The sequence below is a fragment of the Apis mellifera genome, linkage group LG10, assembly GCF_003254395.2.
Source record: "Apis mellifera strain DH4 linkage group LG10, Amel_HAv3.1, whole genome shotgun sequence".
Lineage (NCBI taxonomy): Eukaryota > Metazoa > Arthropoda > Insecta > Hymenoptera > Apidae > Apis > Apis mellifera.
The window spans coordinates 10194564-10213953 of record NC_037647.1 but is presented as its reverse complement, the minus strand read 5'-3'; the positions used below and the strand labels follow the sequence as shown (position 1 = coordinate 10213953).

At 36.1% G+C, this 19390-nt stretch overlaps 2 protein-coding genes and 1 long non-coding RNA gene across 8 annotated transcripts in view; 2 read left to right on the top strand and 1 right to left on the bottom strand.

Annotated features, from left to right (window-relative positions):
• Positions 1 to 226: 226 nt before the first annotated feature.
• LOC408284 (mitochondrial import receptor subunit TOM40 homolog 1) lies at positions 227 to 2273 on the top strand. Its single transcript, XM_391836.7, has 6 exons — positions 227 to 652; positions 854 to 968; positions 1053 to 1306; positions 1381 to 1542; positions 1658 to 1807; positions 1890 to 2273. The coding sequence occupies exons 1-6, from the start codon at positions 475 to 477 to the stop codon at positions 2027 to 2029; spliced, it is 999 nt and encodes a 332-aa protein (XP_391836.2). The 5' UTR covers positions 227 to 474; the 3' UTR covers positions 2030 to 2273.
• A 3308-nt stretch (positions 2274 to 5581) lies between these two features.
• The window catches only part of LOC725422 (box A-binding factor), a 30805-nt gene continuing 16996 nt past the window's right edge, over positions 5582 to 19390 (top strand). For 2 of the 6 annotated variants that reach the window (XM_016914392.2, XM_016914391.2), the window contains exons 1-2: positions 5886 to 6321; positions 18879 to 19347. In XM_016914392.2, the coding sequence (XP_016769881.2) occupies positions 6255 to 6321; positions 18879 to 19347 (536 nt within the window). In that variant the 5' untranslated portion in view covers positions 5886 to 6254. Of the gene's footprint in view, positions 5779 to 5885; positions 6322 to 9983; positions 10170 to 18878; positions 19348 to 19390 lie in introns of those variants that run through there. The other 4 variants (XM_006566111.3, XM_006566110.3, XM_016914394.2 and 1 more) reach the window with 3 other exon arrangements.
• On the bottom strand, positions 16929 to 18885 carry LOC102656189. The gene is made up of 2 exons (XR_410471.3): positions 18559 to 18885; positions 16929 to 18410 (listed from the first exon to the last, which is right to left on the bottom strand). It is a non-coding gene; the product is annotated as an uncharacterized LOC102656189 (long non-coding RNA).

The following is a 19390-nucleotide window of genomic DNA, read 5'->3' as shown; positions in this document are numbered from 1 at the left end:
CAGAATAGAAATTAGATATGACCAATAATAATAGAAATTGTTTAAATGTTTTGGTTAATTTTTATTTTATTATCATATATGAATAAAAATTTTAATATCAATTTATATGTGTGTATAATTTAGAATTTAATTTAAATAAATTAATTTAAATAATTGAAATTGAAATTTAGATTTGAAAATTTATTCATCGTTTATTGAGTATTTACCTAATGTCTTTCTCTTGATAGGGATATTTTGAGGAAAAGAGAAATCTCATGGTCTGAGCGGCAGTGGCTGCCTTTTACAAATGGCGGCTTAGGCAAAAGCACGCTGTTTTATCTAATCAAAAGATTTTTCATTAACGATTTTTGTATATATAGTAAATATATTCGTCTTTGTGTAAGAATTCACAAGGGTGAAACAGTAAGATATTGTGTCATTTGTACAGAGGGAAAACAAAAATTATTAAAATTCTTACGCATAAAATCTATCAAAATGGGAAACGTATTAGCAGCTTCTGTACCTCCTCCACCTTCGCCGCCTCCTCCGACCTCAGGTTTATTACCAAATTTAGAAAAACCAGATTCTTCTGAGACTTTGAACTCGTCTAGTAGACTTTCTGATGGTTTGAAAAATCCTGGTACAATCGAGGATCTTCATAAAAAGTGTAAAGGTATTTGCATATCACGTAATATTATTTTCAATTTTTTTTCATTATTTTCATTTTTTTCTATCGTATAATTTATTTTATTGTCTAATTGATGATATAATTAATTATATCATGATGATGATATAATTATATGTACATAATAAAAAAATTTTCATTCAAGTACAGTTAAAACAATTCTAATATTAATTATTAATATTATGATAGATGTATTTCCTGCAAACTTCGAAGGTGCAAAACTGATGTTTAATAAAGGTCTTAGTAATCACTTTCAAATTTCTCATACAATAAGCATGAGTTCTATTGCACAATCTGGATATAGGTAAGATTAAAATTGATATAAATTTAAATATTATTTAATTACAAATAATCTATCAGATATAACAGCCAATTTAAATATTTTCAGATTTGGAGCAACTTATGTTGGTACACAGCAACCGGTACCTTCTGAAGCTTATCCAGTATTATTGGGTGATATAGACCCAAGTGGAAATCTTAATGCTAATATCATTCATCAATTTGGTGAAAGATTAAGAGGTAAATTAGCTACTCAAGTACAGAAAAGTAAATTTACAGCTGTTCAAATGACAACGGATTATCGTGGTGACGCGTATACAGTTTCTTTGACTTTGGGTAATCCGGATATACTTAATGGTTCTGGTAAGCGTGCGAGGTAAAGATCGATTACGTAAAATTTTAGGAACAATAATGGTAAGGAATAAATTGTTTTCTAGGCGTTTTTGTAATGCATTATCTTCAAAGCATAACTCCATCTGTTGCGTTGGGTGGAGAACTCGCTTATCAACGAGGTCCAGCTGTGCCAGGAGGTCAAGTTGCTGTTCTCTCAGCCGCTGGAAGATATACGAACGGAGATTCTACGATTAGTGGTAGCTTAGGTATGTAAGCGGAGATATATGAATAGTTAATAGTTATAATAGAACATTTTTATAATGATTAAAAAGTTATTTAGAAGTAACAACTAACAAGAACTTACAACAAGATTTTCAATAGGTTTATCTGGATGTCATCTATGTTTTCATCAAAAAGCTAGTCAGCAATTACAAGTTGGTGTAGAATTGGAAATTAATTGCAGAATACAAGAATCTACCGGAGCAATTGCTTATCAAATCGATTTACCTAAAGCTGATTTAATATTTAGAGGTAGCACTTAAATTATTAATTGTATTCATTCGTAATTTATTTTCAAAATTATTTTCAATAATGCATGCATTTTTATTTATAGGAAGCGTAGATACAAATTGGACTGTGGGTGCAGTTTTGGAAAAGAAATTACAGCCATTGCCATTTACATTTGCGTTAAGTGGTATGATAAATCATAGTAAACCGCAATTTAGACTGGGTTGTGGATTAATCATTGGTTAAAGATAGGGACGTAAACAAGTACGAGCCGCGTACACTACTTAGGTAAATATCGGGAAGAAGAAACAATGGAGTATCATGACTTTTGTGAATACCATTCGAGAGAAACTTGTAATTAATATCGATGATGCCCAAACTGATTCCCTTCTATTTGTTGATTACCTCATCTGCTCACCATCGTGTTTATAAGATCGTTTTGTTTGTTTATTTTTTATTAAAGAAATACCATATCAACAGGGTTTTTTAATTGTGTATATTTATTTAATTTAAACATGCAAATTTTATTATTCCTTTCATATTGTCGACTAACACACTTTAAATGATTAAGTTATATTAACAATCGACTTTTAAATTTTTCGAATGAAATTATATTCAATGAAAGAAATGAATGCAATGTGATCAAATTTTCTCATTATCCATTTTACGGGTTTAAAAAGCGCGTATTCGATAATGTAATATTATGTTTTCATCTGGAATATATTGGTATTCTGCTCTGCTACGTATAACTTAATTTAAGAGGATCATATATTATTTCGTTCATATATTATAATTTATTATTATTATTATCATAGAAAAAAATGTATTGGACAAAAAATTCAATTGAAATTAAACGGAACCATATAAAAATAAAATGAAATTTACATTATTTAATTCTCATAAAGAGATTATTTAATGCTTAAAAAATTTTTTTTATGAAAAAAAAAATTTTTTCACATTTGATTATATGATAAATTTTATGTCCTAATCATTGAACAATTCTTCGTTTGATATTTATTAGTAAAAATATTATATTTTTTTCCGTGGGTAAGAATAAGTGAAAATAAAAGTAAAAGCATAATAATAAATAGTATATAAGCATTGAGTCGATATATCTATAATACTCGAGTTCAGAAGAAATACCGACTATTATCAATTGATTATGATACACTTTGTTCTTACTTTGTCTTGCTTATTTACTGGTGCAAATACATTTGGAAAAATAAAGTGGCGCACGCTATCGTTTAATGATATTGACCTTTGACTCCCTGATTTTTATTTTAAGCTTTATTTTAAGCTAATAACGTGAATTGTTCTTATATTAAAAAAAGAGCAATATACATATATATATATATATATATAAAGAATATTTTATTCATTTACTCAATGATTTAAAAAAAGAGAGGATATTGATTGGAAAATACGTTAAAATTTCAAACAAAATTTTCCTCAATTTACTTATTTCTTGATCGCAAAGAAGAGAGATATGCATTATTAAAAAAAACAGCAAAATTAAATTAATTTCTTTTACATAATATATATATGTATAAATCACTCTATAAGAAAATAAAAGCTTGGACTTATAAATTAAATTAAATTTTATAAATGAAAAGAATTTCTATGAATTGTCTTAACCTATTTATTTACGATGAAAATTTACATATCGAAGTGAAGTTTGCACAGAGATGTTGATTATTTCGTAGTAAGAACGATTAATAGAAAACTTATTAAAGAAGAAGTTAGTAAAATCATAACTGTGTTTCAATATGTTGTAAAAAAAAAAAAAAAAACGTAATTTTGAAAAATATCAAGAAAGCCGAATAATAAATAAACGATCTTCATTTTTAATAATCTATTTCGATATAATTGGGATAAAATGATAAAAATGATAAACGTGAAAATAAAGCGTTCAAATTTGAAATAGATTTCGAATACGTATTTTATAATATAATAAAAAAAAAAAAGCTAAATAAAACTATCGAAATATCGATATAATAATAAATGCATAGCTCGATCGATCCATTGATCTTAGTAAAGACAGATGAATGAACGTGATTGTCCTTGAGTATCGATGTACATACTTATTTCCGGCAGATTATCTTTGCTAAACTAAATAAAATGATAAATTTATTTCGATTAAAGATAGAATGCGATTTATTATGGAATAATAATAAATGGGGAAAAGAATGTATGTCATTAATTTTTTTTTTTTTTAATTTTCTCTATTAGCAATAAACATATTTCGCTAAATGCAATACCGTAAAAGATCACGAGGCAGTATGAATCATTTCAAAAAACAATTAACATCGAGGTGTTCACAAAACAACTATACCCTTTGTTCGTGATTGTACAATCGTGCGTATCGTTGCCAATCACTTGCAAGAGAGAGATTTCCAGGTCTATATGTAATTTGTTTAAATTTAACGGATAATCTGAATCTAGGGAAAAAAAAAAAAAAAAGGAAAAAAGAGTTTATTAGTCATTAGAAAGATTTATACCGAGCAAATCGTTTACTTTGATAATCAATGGCTGTTTTGTGAATCTTTGAAAGTACTACTGTAACGAGTGACGCAAGAATGTATCATCGTGTTTGTAGAAACAAAAATGTTTGCTTCTATAATAGCATTATACATTTATGTAACAAATGAAAGCATATTGCGCTTCAAATACGTAGACGATACGAAATGGAAACGAAATCGATTTCAAAATTTTTTACTCCCACGAATTTTCCTAATATTTTCGAAGAATACGATCGTTGAAATATTTAAAGATATCTATTCAGAATCGTGAATTATTATTCGAGAACTATTACTTAACCTTACGTAATAACAAAATAAGTAATTTGGGGCGATTAACGTTAGCAAAAAAGTAGAAAGATCTGTCACGAAAGGACAGAAATGAAAGGGAAGAAGGAAAGAATAGAGAGGAGAGAATAAGAGAGTAAATCGACAGGAATAGTGATAAAGAAGATGAAAAGTTAACGAAGAAGCAAAGCAACGGGTTAGAAAGAAAGACAAAACGATCTAACGCATGGCATACGTGTACATGTATACGTGTATATACGTATATATACGCATTATACGTGTATTTATACGTGTATATATGTACGTATATATACATTATGATTGATAAGAAAAACATGTTGGAAAAAAAGGAGAAGCGCATGCGCTTTTCGCGACATGAATGTGAGAAGGAGAATCAGCGCGCATTGTCGAATGTGACGTGTGTGAGACGCGTAAACGAACAGCGTCGATCCACGACGATGCGATCGAGTTGACGGTGTGCAGTTTTCTTTAGCGCTATTCGCGATACCCCCACCTTAAAAAAGCGAGCGAGTAACCGATCGTAAGAAAGGAACCAAAAGAAATCTCCCTTTAGGTTAGCTAGTAAATTAAAATTATCCTTTTTTAGACAATTGTACACAGTTCTCTTTGTTATTAATTTTTTTTTCCTTTCCTTTTCTTCAGAAAATTGAATATTCACTTTTATTTTTCCTTCTGGATTTGACGGTTATTTGAATCTGTCTTACCAAAGTCATTCGTTTCGTTTCAATTTGATCGAAATTACGATTCGATCCGACTCGACCCGACCTGACCCGATACAACTAGTCTATCCCAACTAGTCTTTCGATTCGATTCGACTCTATTCGATACGGTCCAATCCGATTCGATCGGATACCATTAGTTCGACTTCAGTCAATTCCACCCGATCTGATTCGACCATCCACGGAACTACGATCGTCTCCTTCTCTCTCTCTCTCTCTCTCTCTCTCTCTCTCTCTCTCGTATACACACATACACCCGTGCACGCGTGTACATACACTGTCTCGCTTATTCTCACTCCTCGCTCTTCCATTCTCTCGCTCTTTTTGTCGAGTGCCCTCTTTGTTAGCTTCACTCTGCTCGCTGGTTCTCCTCTGTGTACATAATGCACACCAGCCTCGCTACCGATCTTAGAACGGTGGTCAACGCGTACACGATCTTAATCAGTAAACGGTAAAAGGAATTTTTGCGAGTATTGTAATTTAATTTTCACTACAATTTATATCTTTTTCTTTTTTGCTTAATTTAAAAAAAAAAAAAAAGGAAAAATTAAAAAAAAGTGTTTGGTGTGTCGTATATATATATTTCTGTTCATGCCACTTGTCTCCGTGGAAATAAATAAGTATAAGTATAAGTGCATAATACGCGAACAGAGAAAAGAAAGAGATTAGAAAAAAAAAAAAAAAAGAAGGAGGAGGAGATTGGCAAAAGTGTAAAAATTTAACGATTTGGTGAAAGAAAGTAGCGGCAGGTTTCAAGAATAATTTTCATAAAGAGTTTCGTCTAGTTGAGAAAGTTCAATTTCGTGTCGAAACAATAAACAACTGAAAGGAGCAGAGAGGGAGAGAGAAAGAAAGGGAGAGAAAGAGAGAGAGAGAGAGAGAGAGAGAGAGAAAGAAAGAGAGAAAGAGAGGGAGAGAGAGAGAGAGATGAAGAGAAGAAAAACCGATGATGAAATCCGTGAAGAGATGGAAAAACGTCGACACAACGAATACGGTGAGCGATTCTTCGATACTGATTCGGAGATTTCGATATGCGATGCATGTTTGATTAATCTGATGCGAATCGAAATCGATCGATAAAAAAAAAAATTAACGGATAGAAAACAAAAATAATTCGTGATATTATTTGACTGTATATATATAGGGAATGAGAAAGAAAGAGTACGGTTCGAGAATATTTATAGAAAATTAGAATTATTATATTAATATACGGAACGGAAAAAAAAGTGATAAGTAAAAAGTAAAGAGGAACGGTTTTGTTTCGAGATAGCCGCCGAATCGAAAAGAATAGGTTAACAACGGGCTACGGTGGTCCGCGAGTCACTGGAAATCGGGTGCCGATCGTGCGGGATGTATATACGTTGGATATCAGAGTGATAATTCTATTACTGGCCGCGATAACGCAATGTACGCGTTAATAACTATCGTCGTATTTCGTTTACGAATGGAGATTTTTCACGTCACTAGTTATACATAGATTTGATGCAACGATCCAACATCGCTTCTTACGATCGTAAGATGTGATCATTATTTCTTCTTTCCGTGAGAAATTTCCAACAGATTATAGAATATAATATCGTATGTGAATATTTGGCAATGGATATATCTTCTTACTATACGATATGTATATATATATATAGTATATTATTATGAAGTAATATGTGTCGTAAGAAAAAAGTCGTAACGACTTTCGTTTCGATGTTGATTTTGTTAGATATATCGACAAAAATCGAATTTTTTCATAAATTCAAATATTTATACCCGATATCTCTGAACGGAGATTAAATCGTAACCGACAGAAAGTTGGTCGTACGTATTAACATTCGTTCGATTTTTAGATTTTTCTTTCTCTGCTTATTTTTATACGGATTAAATAAAAAAAAGTAGGTAGAAATTTCTAACGAATTAAAAATTTTAAGATACACGAATCTTTCGCGTGTCGAGGAAAGGATGTTCGAGCTCGTTCGCGACTCAATCGATAAACTCGTCGAATTTTACTTTGTGATCCGCGCGTGCGCGTTATTATTAATTACGATAATCGTGATCGAGAGATGGCCACATTTCAAACATAAAAGCTGTGAACGTAAAGTTCCAACATTATAGTTAACAAGGTCCAAGTCCAATCCCGTTATCAAAGTTTTTCTACCATTCGACGGACGTGTTGCGTCGTCATGGGTCAACGTACGCAACAATAGCACGATATTAGCATAGTAGCGTGGTAACGTTAAAAAGTTACCCGTTAAATTTATCCATTTTCTTAGAATTTAGTAGCGTTGCCAAAGTATACTCGTTTAATATCCAATCGTTTGTTACGTTGTTTTAATCAACTCGAATTTATAAAGGCAAAGAAAAGAAGTGAATGGAAATTGTAAATAGGATTATACGATTGGCAATTTCGTTGTTCAGATCTATATTCCGTTTCTGTACAGAATATAACTGTACGCATCATTTCGCATGTATATTATATGTTGTTGTAAGAGTTACCATCAGAGCACAGGTAGAGAGATGAGAAAGAGAAGAGGAGGAGGAGATAAAGGAGGAGGATGCGTAGTATCATGGATGCTCGAAAATGGCCGCTACGAGTGAAACGCTGCGAATGGTTCGCCGTAACGGTGCTGAAAAGAATTCCTTTCTCTCGGCTTGCTCCGCCTTAATTCCTCTTTAATTAAATTGCCAGCCCTTTAAAATTGGCGAGTGAGTGAAATATTATCCTTTCAAACGAGATAGAGATTCTTTTCGAAGAGCAAGATATTTAAGATTAGAATTTATCGTGTCACATTTGAATTTATCGAATCGATCGAATTAATATTATCGCTTATCTTTCACGATTGTAATCGGAATGGGAGACTCGCAAATATGGAAAAAGATGCGCGAACGTGAGAAATTCTCATACAACATGGCGCACGTTGTAATGTAAATAAAATCGAACGTAACGATAACATCTCTACGAATTGATATAACCTCGAAAAATGTGTCTTTTCAAGTATTCACGAGTTGTTTTTCTTTTTTCTTTTTTTTTTTTTTTTTTTTTTTTTTTTGCCAAATTCGATCGGATTCGTCAACAACAATGCACGTGATCAATTTCGCGTCGTGAGAATTTTTGCCAGAAATTACAAAACGAAGAATATTGCGAATATTTCGTTTGCAACTCGATCGATTCTAAGTCGAGATTTGCGTGTAATTTGTTTACCATCTAAAAGTCATTTCTTTTTTCGCTCAAGAGTTGGTGGTGGCAACATAACCTGTACCCTATACCTCTTGCTCTATACCCTATACCTCATACCCCATACACCATACTTCACGCTGCATACCGCATACCGTGTTATTTACGATCCGTTTGGTTACCTATTGTTTTCGAGTTTCTCGAAACGGTTCGACTGGTTAGAAATCGTAACTCGCGAACGATCGCAAAATATTCCGAGCTAACTCGAGTGACTCGCTTAAATTCACTACACACACTTGTTGCTGCTTATCCACCTCTTCCAGCTTCGATATGGCCTGGTATCGAACGGCCCAATTGAAATAGGCTTGTTCGTTTATTTTTCACTGTTTCCAGTGAACATAATGTTACGTTCGTGAGGTGATTTTTACGCTTACATTTGGCATATCCAAGGTTACTTGAACTATTACCATCGGTCGAAAGAACGAATTAGCGTTTCTACGTACGTACAATTAATTCGAAGATGAAAACGTTAGAAGAACTTTATGAATATTTATTTCCATTTTGAATATATATATAATTTGAAAATATATATATTTTTTTTATAAGAAAAAAGAAAAGTGTAGAGTCGAAATAATCGATCGATATTCGATATTCGATCCATGGTTAACTTTTCTCACGATTAATTTCGTTACGGTCATACACATCGATTGATATAACGATATAATTGATAGACATCAACATCGACAACGGCATCGGACGTCGATGCGATATCCGACACGCGCGCTGACTTCTATCTCGGTTGCGTTAGGTGGAATAGTGGGTGGTGTTCTATCGGCCGGTGTACCAGCCACAACGATACGACTTATCTCGCGATACACCGGCGTTCGTCGAAGAAACGTTTAGCATTGTCCTACCAGTCCGCGCAGTCTTCTTCGAACTTACAATTAGTCTAGTCCCAGATGTGTTGTTTGGTGTGTCTCGATCTTTTTTTTTTTTCTTTCGTGTGGACGAATCGTACGATCATCGTAAATCAACGTTTCGATAAAGAAACGTTTACATCCTTCTCATTCAATATCATCGTATCGAATGTTTGGCGTGGCTTTAACTGGAGACATCTGACGGATTAAACGTGAAATCTCTGTTTGCCCTTTCTTCCTTCGATTTTTATCCGTATTTCCATCGGAAATAATTCTAAATTCATATTCATCTTTCCATTTTCTTTTCTATCCTATTGTATATCGATATTTCGTAAACGGAATACATATCGTATATATTAACGATTATAATTAATTATTAATATTCTAGCTGCTCGATTTCGTACGAAAAGTAAAAGAATTACTAAAATGCGAGTAAGTTGGGAGCCACTGTCGGTGTGCAACTACTCCAGATAAGGTATCGGTCGACCGCCGGTCTGCGATAACACTTCGCAGCATGACCCAACGTAACGCGCATCGTCCTGCTTAGCCTCGTTTCCTCCTCCCTCGTTGGTCTTAGTCCGCGTTTGCTTTCCGCTGCCGTCGCTGCCGCCGCTATGACGGCCACCACCACCACCACCACCGCAACCGCCACCACCATAGCCATCATCACAGTTACCGTCACCACCGTTGTTGCCACTCCTTGTACTTTCTTTCTTGCGACTCTCCTACATGCGTGACTCGAGAAACGAGTCGTGTAATATAGTAACGTATTTACCTTAAAATTTTTTCCCAATTCATAATTAGAGGTTATGTCTTCGCAATATACACGATATTCGATATACGTATACGCACCTTTCGTCTTCACTTAAAATTCATAATTATCGCGTGTCTCTTCGTGTTCCTTGAATTTTTCATTCTTTTTTAATTCTTCCCCCCTCTTTTTCACTCGATCGAAACGTTAGAGTTAACGTATAGAAAATTGAGAACCTACAAGTATTTTGATGTACGTCGACCGATTGCGTTATCGGAGTGTCCTCGAACGCGAGTGACCATCGCCAATGATATTTTTTTTTTTCTTTTTTTTTTTTTTTTTTTCCCGACTCGAACGTACTTTTTAGCATCAAAGCGACGAGACGAGTTGAAAAATTCGATATGCGTCTATAAAAACTTTGACGTTGCATGAAACATATATATATATAGTAATAGAGATTATGGAGAATGAAAAGCGAAGAAAGTTTTGAGAAGAGTTTAGATGTAGGTGTAAATGAACGTAATTAAGAATTGAGAGAGTGATATTAAGAGATGAGAAAAGTGAAAAGTCAATTTGTATAGGATATAGAGAGAGGAGGATCCTTGAAACGATATAGACGATAGAGTTGATAGAAACGCTTACATATACCAAGTGTTGGAGACATAGCATAACTCTCAGTGATAGGGTAATCTTTCACGGACAGAGATTAGCCAAGGACGCGCAGATAAACCGCGACATTGTTGGCATTCTTTTCTTTCTCTTCTACCATTTCTTCTTCTTTTTGCTTCTGTTCCCTTTTGCGCTTAGTCCGTGTCAACTTAATCGGATCGTTGCCACCTTTATCATTTCTAGCGAACGAATCCCTTCCTTTTCGCGAATCTAATCAATTCGATCGAATCGAGAAAATATAACGTGATATGGCAATTGTATACAAGGGAGAAAATTACGTATATATACGTGTAGATTTTTCGAAGACATGGCCACCTGCGAGCACGTTTGTATAGGGATACGTTTCATACAAACGCGTCCTTTGCAAACGCGGTTCTTTTTTACCGTCGCGTTGAACGAGGCAGCTGAACAATCTGCACGAGACACGCGTAAATCCGAGTATTAGAATCGTTAGAATCATCGTCGTCTTACTGTCATTGATGGTGATTATGCGATATAAGGGAAAAGAAAATAAAAATAGGAAAAAAGGGACGATTATTTTCCTATTGAGATATACGGAACGGAAACGAAAAGTTGAGGTTAAAGTTGGAACGAGCGAGCGGCATTTCGTATGGCCGACAGGTTTGCCGTTTTGTAGCATGCATGCGGGCGTTATCGCGTTGAAACGAGGCAATTCCTTGTCGGCGAGTCGAATGGTGTTAAATAAGGAAGGTTTACTTCGTTTTCGAACAAGTCTAGAACGGATATACACACGTTGACCAACTATGCTTTTCCCGCGGGAAAAATATGGGACATCGGTCGCGGGTCCCTCAGGAACACGAACAGGAACCGCCCCGAAAACGCCCCCATTTCATCGTACGCCCGTTATCAACGAGCAACAGACACGAGATCTGTCCACTGTTGGAAAATGTTAAAAATTTTTCGATCCTTTCCGTCCTGTTTCTCAAAGCTAAATCATTCGTGGGTCGATGTTTTTCTCTTAGTTTTGTCACTAACGTGCAACGATGTCGAACTATAATTCGCGAACTTTCTCGTATTGTGTCGCGAGGACAAAAGTACATATGTACATATATATATATATATATATATACGTATATACTTACTTACCTACTAATGCGTCGGCGAACTAATGCCATCTGTGACTCGCGGTTCGAACGATTTGAGTTACGGATTCGACCTGATTTGTAACTTCGGTAAAATTGTCGAAATAAAACGTCACGCGAGTACGAGGTGAACTGTCGGAAACATGAAAATACGTACAGAAAAGAATAAGTGAATGTAAAGATTTATGGAAGGGATTAGATTTGCCAAAAGGACACGTTTGCGTCACGTATATATATATATATATATATGAAATATTTGCTTTTCTTCGATGAAGAATAACGAAGGATGGACGATCGTTAAATCCAAACGGTAATAATCCGATGGAACGAAACAGTAAAATAATAGCGAGACAAATATTTGTGGTCGCTCTTTAGAAAATTATTTCGTTAGTTTAAAAAATTTTGGGATTGGTAACTAAATATATATTTACAGTATCTCCGCAGTATTCTTTCCCAACGATTACGTGTTCCTTTTAACACGACATAAATTTATCATTTGGAAAATTTTTTAATCCTGTACGAGTATAGAATTTAAAAATTTCTAAGAAAAAAGTTGTTTGGATTGCAATTTAGTAAAACGATTTAAAACTCTGAAAAGCTGAAAAGGGTAACGGGAACTCGCTCGTTCTCCCTCTGCGTTCACCACGAGCGTTTCGCTATTTCTCTCGTTTTCTTTCTCTTCCCTTAACAAACGTAGATTTTGTTATCGCTTGGGGACAGGAGTCCGGCAGCGAGACCGGATGTCCGCCCGCGCGCAGGATGTGACGTCAAAACTGCTGCTCGATGGCAGGCCAGCGAATACCGTAAACCTACCCACCCGTCCGCCCTCTTGCCGGTTTGCCTGCTTGCCTGCCGCTTTGCTTGCTTTGCCTGCCTGTTTGCCTGCTACGCAAACAATTTTCGTCCACCCTACACCCTCTTTGCTTCACCTCGACCACGTTCAGTACCGACCTTTTTACCTATTACCATTATCTTTAATGACACGATTATTTTTATTCTTATTGCTTTTTTTTTATTGTATAGATTGTTGATCAAGAAAAAAACAAAACAAGTAATTTCTTCACTTACCTCGAAAGAATTTTCTAACCTAACCTATTTTTCTTACATATTTCGATTTGATGGAACCAGTTATTCGATTCCAAACTTAAATAATCAATAATCTATAAACGTAAATATTGTTGTTTTATTAATTACTTACTACCAAGGAACAATTGATCGAATTGTATCTTATAATTCGAAAATATATCGATATAAATTCGAACGATTCGTGCACCGATTACTTTTGCGCTGATCTTTCGACTTGACGCACGTAAACGTGTGCGAGATCGCTTTTGCACTAGAGCACAAAGAAGGGAATACTTACCGTTCCGTATTGTTTTTGTTTCTGTACTGGTTCGTGCAATGTTACAGTTCTAAGATTTTCCGAGACCCGTGAAAGCTGTGAAAGCCTATTATTTGTTTATTTAGACGGGTGTCGGCTCGTGACTAACCTTTGACCAACTTGACTGCGATGACAACCTTTTTCTTTGTTCAAGAACAATTACGATTATATACGCGGTTCGAGAAGGAAAATTTTTTTCCGTCCCCGCGTATACAAGGACCCTGAACTTTGCTACATTCGCCATTTCTACTGCTCGATGACGGATCGATAAAGAAGTTTTTGAATTCTCTCTCTGTTTTATCTTTGAAACAGTTAGGTAAATACGTATAATACAAACGAGCAATAGTTACGAAGAAACGACGAACGAAACTTGTCTCGGGCTAAACTAATAACCATCTCTCATCCACACAGCTGTGAGCTAAGGCTAGAAAATTAACTCGAAAATCCTCTCGACTTAATACCCCATTACGGTCTCGATGTGAATATAGTGGGGTACTGGTGACGACCTTCGACCTTTAGACGACTGATTTATTAATGCTTCGCTCCCTTTGCTTCTTCACACACACACACACACACTTCTTTTTTCTCTTTCCTCCCCTCTCCCTTTCTCTCTCTCGTTAACCCTCTCGCGTAATATATGTTTCATCTTCCCTTCGAATACTCGATCGTTAAGAAAAAACGATCTCAATTAAAAACGGATCTTATTTATTTATATATTATTACGATAAAATAAACAACATTCCTCGATATTATTACGTACAAGTAATAATAATAATAATAATAACGAGCCATATTTTTCGATTGATAATTTTTTTCTCCAAAGAAAAATAACATCTACGAACCTATGATTCGTCGATATAGAATATATATATATGTATATATAGAAGTTTATTTTTATTACGAAATTGAGTAATCGTATCGTATCTTTGAACGTGATACGTTCATCGAGGTGGCGCTTAACCATATTTTTTTTGGAATTTTGGGAAAAAATCGTAGGACGAGTGTGCTTTTACTTACCAGGGTAAAGGAAAGAAGGAGGAAAATATGTCCCATAACGCGATCCCTTCTCATGTTACGCCACGCAGTCTGTGTTTCGTTGTTTCGCGGCTCGTGACGGCTGACACGTCTCACGAGAGCAATAGAAACCGAGTTACGTGAATCTCGAAGGGTAACGCGGACAAGACATTCGAGTTTTATTGCTACTTTAGATTTAATAATATTTAAACTATATACATATACGTATATACACACACATATATATATATATACATGTTCCTTCTGAATCGTTGAGTATCGTTTATATATATTTATAAAACTTTATACGCGTTTGTCGCTTTTTCTTCACGGATATCCTTTTATTTTCTTATATACATTTTTTTCTTCCGAATGTAGGTAGGTAGTTTATACAGCTACCTCACTTTTTTTTCTAGAAAATCGCCAAAGTATCGACATAATTGGCAGCTCTCAAGATTCATAGATCTTTCTTTTTTTTTTCTTCTTCTTCCAATGGTTCGAAAGTGGCTGGTTAGAAAGTTAATGGAGCCGAACGAATCCTGGAGCGGAGGGGAGGGGGGGATAGAACCGTGTCCGACCGTGTTGGTAAAAAACATGACAGAAATTCGATACTTAGAATTCTCGCGGCCGTCGGAACGCGTTTCGAACGGATTTGTCTAATTCCAATATATCCGATGTGTTTAAATTTCAATTTTTTTCCCCCATTTTTTTCCTTCTCTCTCTCTCGATCGTCCAATTTTTCATTTCCACGACGAATTTATATATAAATTTTTCCTCCTCGTGATCGTCCTTTTTCCTTTCCAAAGCAAAGCAAAAATGGTCGGTATTGTTTAAGATGTTGCTAATGACCGTAACCGCGGCCCACGGATTTCCTTTCTTTTCCATTCTTTCTCCTCCTTCTGAAGGGTAAGCATCCCGCTTGAATATTTGTTTTCTTACCTTCGTCCCTTCCTCCCTTTCCTTCCCGCGCCGATTCCTCGGCATTTTGCGCTCGGGATTATTATTCTTAGTCGTGCACGTCGTCAACGAAACTAAATAACACTCGCGCTCTTTCATACTCGGTTCCATATATATTTATACACGTATACAATTCGTATATATATATATATATATTTATTGTGTACGAAGAGCAAACGATGAAACGTTTCCTTATTATTATTTCACTTCGTTTATTTATTTCTCGAAACAATCTATTGTAAGATATTAACAACCATTTTTATATATATTTATTCGAAACGATACTGTTTTACCGACTAGAATAAATTTCCACTAGACTCAATTAGACTAGTTTTTTTTTAGCGAGTTTCGAGATAGGGAAACGAATAGAGATAAACAAGGGTTACCGACCGCCCTCGATCTCCTCCCTCTGGCCCTTTTTTTTTTTCTTGATTTCACAATCGAAATTGATCGAATCGATATTTTCTCTCTCTCTCTCCCTCGATATCGAAGAAAAAATTGTCGTTTCACGTGAATCGCCGTGCCGTTTCAGTCGTGTGCCGTGGTCGCGTGCCGGCTCGTATCGTCTTATCAGAGTTAGGACGTATCGCATTCTATCAACCCGCAGAGGTACTTTGCCGTAATTTGGCCTCGCCGTCTCTTTGTATTCCACCGCTCCATTGAACGTGTACGTGTTTCTTCTCGCTTTCGGATCGAAATTTCTTTTTTTGGAAAAGTTGGATTGATAAAAAAGAAAAAAAAAAAAATGGCGATTTCTTTATATACAGGCAGGAAGTATCGCCGAGCCGAGTTTATTACGAGTGGAACGTTGAAACGTCGGCGGAATCTCCGAGATCTTGAGAGAATATTTGGTCTTTCTACAATGGCGCGACTGTTCTATGACAAGAATATCAGCGGAGAAATAACGCGCAGTCTGCGATTTAAGAGCCGTTTCAGATGCATCGTATTTTCTCCGTATTTCATCCGTTGAACCAATCTTCTTTTTCCAAACAATTTTTTTAGCCATCTTTTTTATTATTTCCAAAGAACCGCAATTGATCAATAATCAAAAAGGAATTTTCATTTTGGAAAATATTCGATATTAATTGGATGTACGAAATTTTAATCTTCCATGGAGCGGGATTAATAAAATCGAGAAACGAGAGAAAAAAAGTAAAGTGGATAATTGGAATAAAAGGAATGGGAATAAAAAAAAAAAGATCGGTCGAAGCGAGAGAGAAGGAGTGGAATAGGAACGGGGAGAGGATCGAGAAGGTCGAGATAAAGAGACTATTCAATCTCTGAAAATCTCGTCGTGAGCCGCATCGATGCGCGGTCGTATAGTAACGTTGCGGATAACAGTAAACGTTTTTATGGGGCCAGGAAGATAAGAGCAACCTCTGCCCCCGTTGTACAAAACGTCTTCCGCTCGGCCGACGAATCGGGATCTCTTTCCTCGCTACCACTTCTATGGGGGAACGTTAACCTCGTTCTTTTCGGCCGGCAGCCATTGTAAGAACCGTGATGAAAAACGGGAAATTATTACGATTACTCGTTCGAAAAAAGTTTTTACAACGCACAAGTCGTACATATATATAATTTTTTCTCCAAACGGAACGATCGAGGAGAGAAAATATTATCATTTTCCTTTCAAAATTATTTTTCTATATTCTTGCTTATAAATTTGTTAACCGAAAGAATCGAAACATTGATTTTCGGATCTTTAAGAAACGATGAGAAAGATAGTGTAATAATGTAAAAAAGGTTAGGTTACTCACCGCGTAAGGAAAGGTATGCGTGTAACATTATTCAGAGCGTAGAGCGTAGAGAAAACATAAGGGAGAATAAAAAAGGATTAGAAGAAGAGAGAGAGAGAGAGAGAGGAGAATGGGAGTGGGAGGCGAAGAAATCGATTTAATTTTCGGTATGCGCGTTACATCCCGATAACAACGACATTGAATCCGTATGGCTATGTTTTACGAGCGAGGTAGAAAGAGAGCGAGATACATGTTTCGATGGTACGGCTCGATTTCGCAACGCGAGCGAGAAAGAGATTTCTTCGTTCCTTCGTTTAACATCGACTGCGATTTTCATCGTTCGAGTGATTAATCGAAATCGTGACTTCCACTTACTTTATTCACTCGCTCGCTTCCATGAAGTCTCGATTCGGCACGAGTTTGATCGATTCGATACGATTGGTCCGCTCGATTCGATTCGATAATCGCACTTTCGCAACGAGTGAAAAATACATAACCTCGTCGATACTTTCGTCGACATCGGTTAATTCGTATCCCTTCGTATCCCTGTATGCGAAAAACTAACCTACGAATCGAACGATAATATATTATTGAATAAAACGAAAATTATTACGTCGGGGAAGAAATTTGTCGCAATTTTTGTCGCACCGTGTTTCATGGAAACTGTATTATCAACGAAGAAGGCTCGATCGTATATTACCTACCTTATTATTTATAAGCCGCGTAAAAAATAAAAAAATAGTTAGATAAATCGGCGAGCCTGACCTTTCCAATTCGATTATGATAATGTCAATAAGGTCGACCGAATGTTAAATACTGATCGATACAATGTTTCGTTCGGGAGAGAGAAATATCGTATAAAAATTCGTTTCGATCGACGAGCGTCGGCCTACGACGTGGGCATTTTAATCGTCTATGCAAATCGAGCTTGTACAAATTTTACCGTTTGTCTAACTCTTATCTGTATCGGTGTCGTTCCGTCTTTCTTTCTACGTAATAAATATTTTTTTTTTTTTTATATAATTCTTCTTCAATCTCTCGCGTATTTTTTTTTTCCTTGTTATTTCTCGATTCTCCTTTAATCGATATTATCGAGATTAGACGATGCGAGACGATGCGTGCATCGTTCGATAAGATGGCCCGATAAGATGTAAGAGAATCCAGGTAAACGCACTTTTTCGTTCGGAATCGATCTCGAGGGGAAATAAAACGAATGAGGGAAAGAAAAGAAATCCAAATTCACCATTCATATTTATTCTTCAAAAAAAAAAAAAGAAAAAAGAAAAGAAAGAAAGAAAGAAAGAAACGAAATATTTCCTCTCTTTATCTTTCGTCTCGTTGCGAAACCGTCCTCCTTTTTTCCCAATATTTCTCAACTCCTCCTCTTTCAACCTGAAAAATAATAAAGAGTACAATGCGAGTATTATAAATAGTGAAAAAGGAAAAAAAAAAAAAAACTTTGAACGAAGAAAATGCGCGCGAGTTTGTACGATTGGTAACGAGTTATAGATAAGGACAATTAGTTATTTCTGTAACGTACCGGTTAGCAACAGTTTCATGCTCGTGTCATCGAAACGCATTGACCATGATATTTACGATCGGATCGATCGATCACGTTTCGCCCATTTCCCTATACGCCACGATGGGACTTGGAACTATGATGTAACGCGTAAACACAGTTGGCGAAACTCGATTGTTGAAACAAGGAATTTCGTGTGTTTTCTTTATCCTCCTCCTTCTCCCCCCTTTCCCTCTCCTCGAACGAACGAAGCGTTGTTGCCGTCTATCGAACTCGGCCGATGCTTTTTCTCTCTCCTTTCCTCCCACTTTCAATTTCTATTTCTTTCTAAACGTTCGCAGAATTGGCCGAATGCCAAGTGGACGAAATGACGGGCTACGAGAAAGGGACGGAGAGATCCGTGAAACTGATCTCTGGCGAGAGCATCGAGGAAACGAACAACGACGGTGGATCGATGGGATTGTTGGAGACGGACGGCGGGGACGTGGTACTTTTTCGTCAGGAGACACAACAACAGAAGCAACAACAACAACAACAACAACAACAACAACAACAACAACAACAACAGCAACGGCAACGCCACCAACTTTACCAACTACCTTACGAAAAGCATGGAAGCGAAGAGGGCGGGGACATGGTGGGCGTGCTGGAGGCGGGACAACAGGAAATTGAAAATGGCGCGGTCGGCGAGGCGAGTGACGCCGAACCGGTAGAAATCCCCGTCTCACCGGAACAAGGAAACGACGTAGACGACGCTTACGGCGTGCACTCGCTCGGCTTTAACGCTCAGGACCCTCTGGTTCGAGAAAGGTAAATATATATATACATTTAATCGCGGATTTCTCGACCAATT

Excerpts from the sequence above, each read along its gene's own strand:
- LOC408284 (XM_391836.7), top strand. The coding sequence starts at position 475 with ATGGGAAACGTATTAGCAGCTTCTGTACCTCCTCCACCTTCGCCGCCT. Across the intron at positions 969-1,052 it reads ATTGCACAATCTGGATATAG|ATTTGGAGCAACTTATGTTG; the intron begins GTAAGATTAAAA and ends AAATATTTTCAG. Across the intron at positions 1,543-1,657 it reads TACGATTAGTGGTAGCTTAG|GTTTATCTGGATGTCATCTA; the intron begins GTATGTAAGCGG and ends GATTTTCAATAG.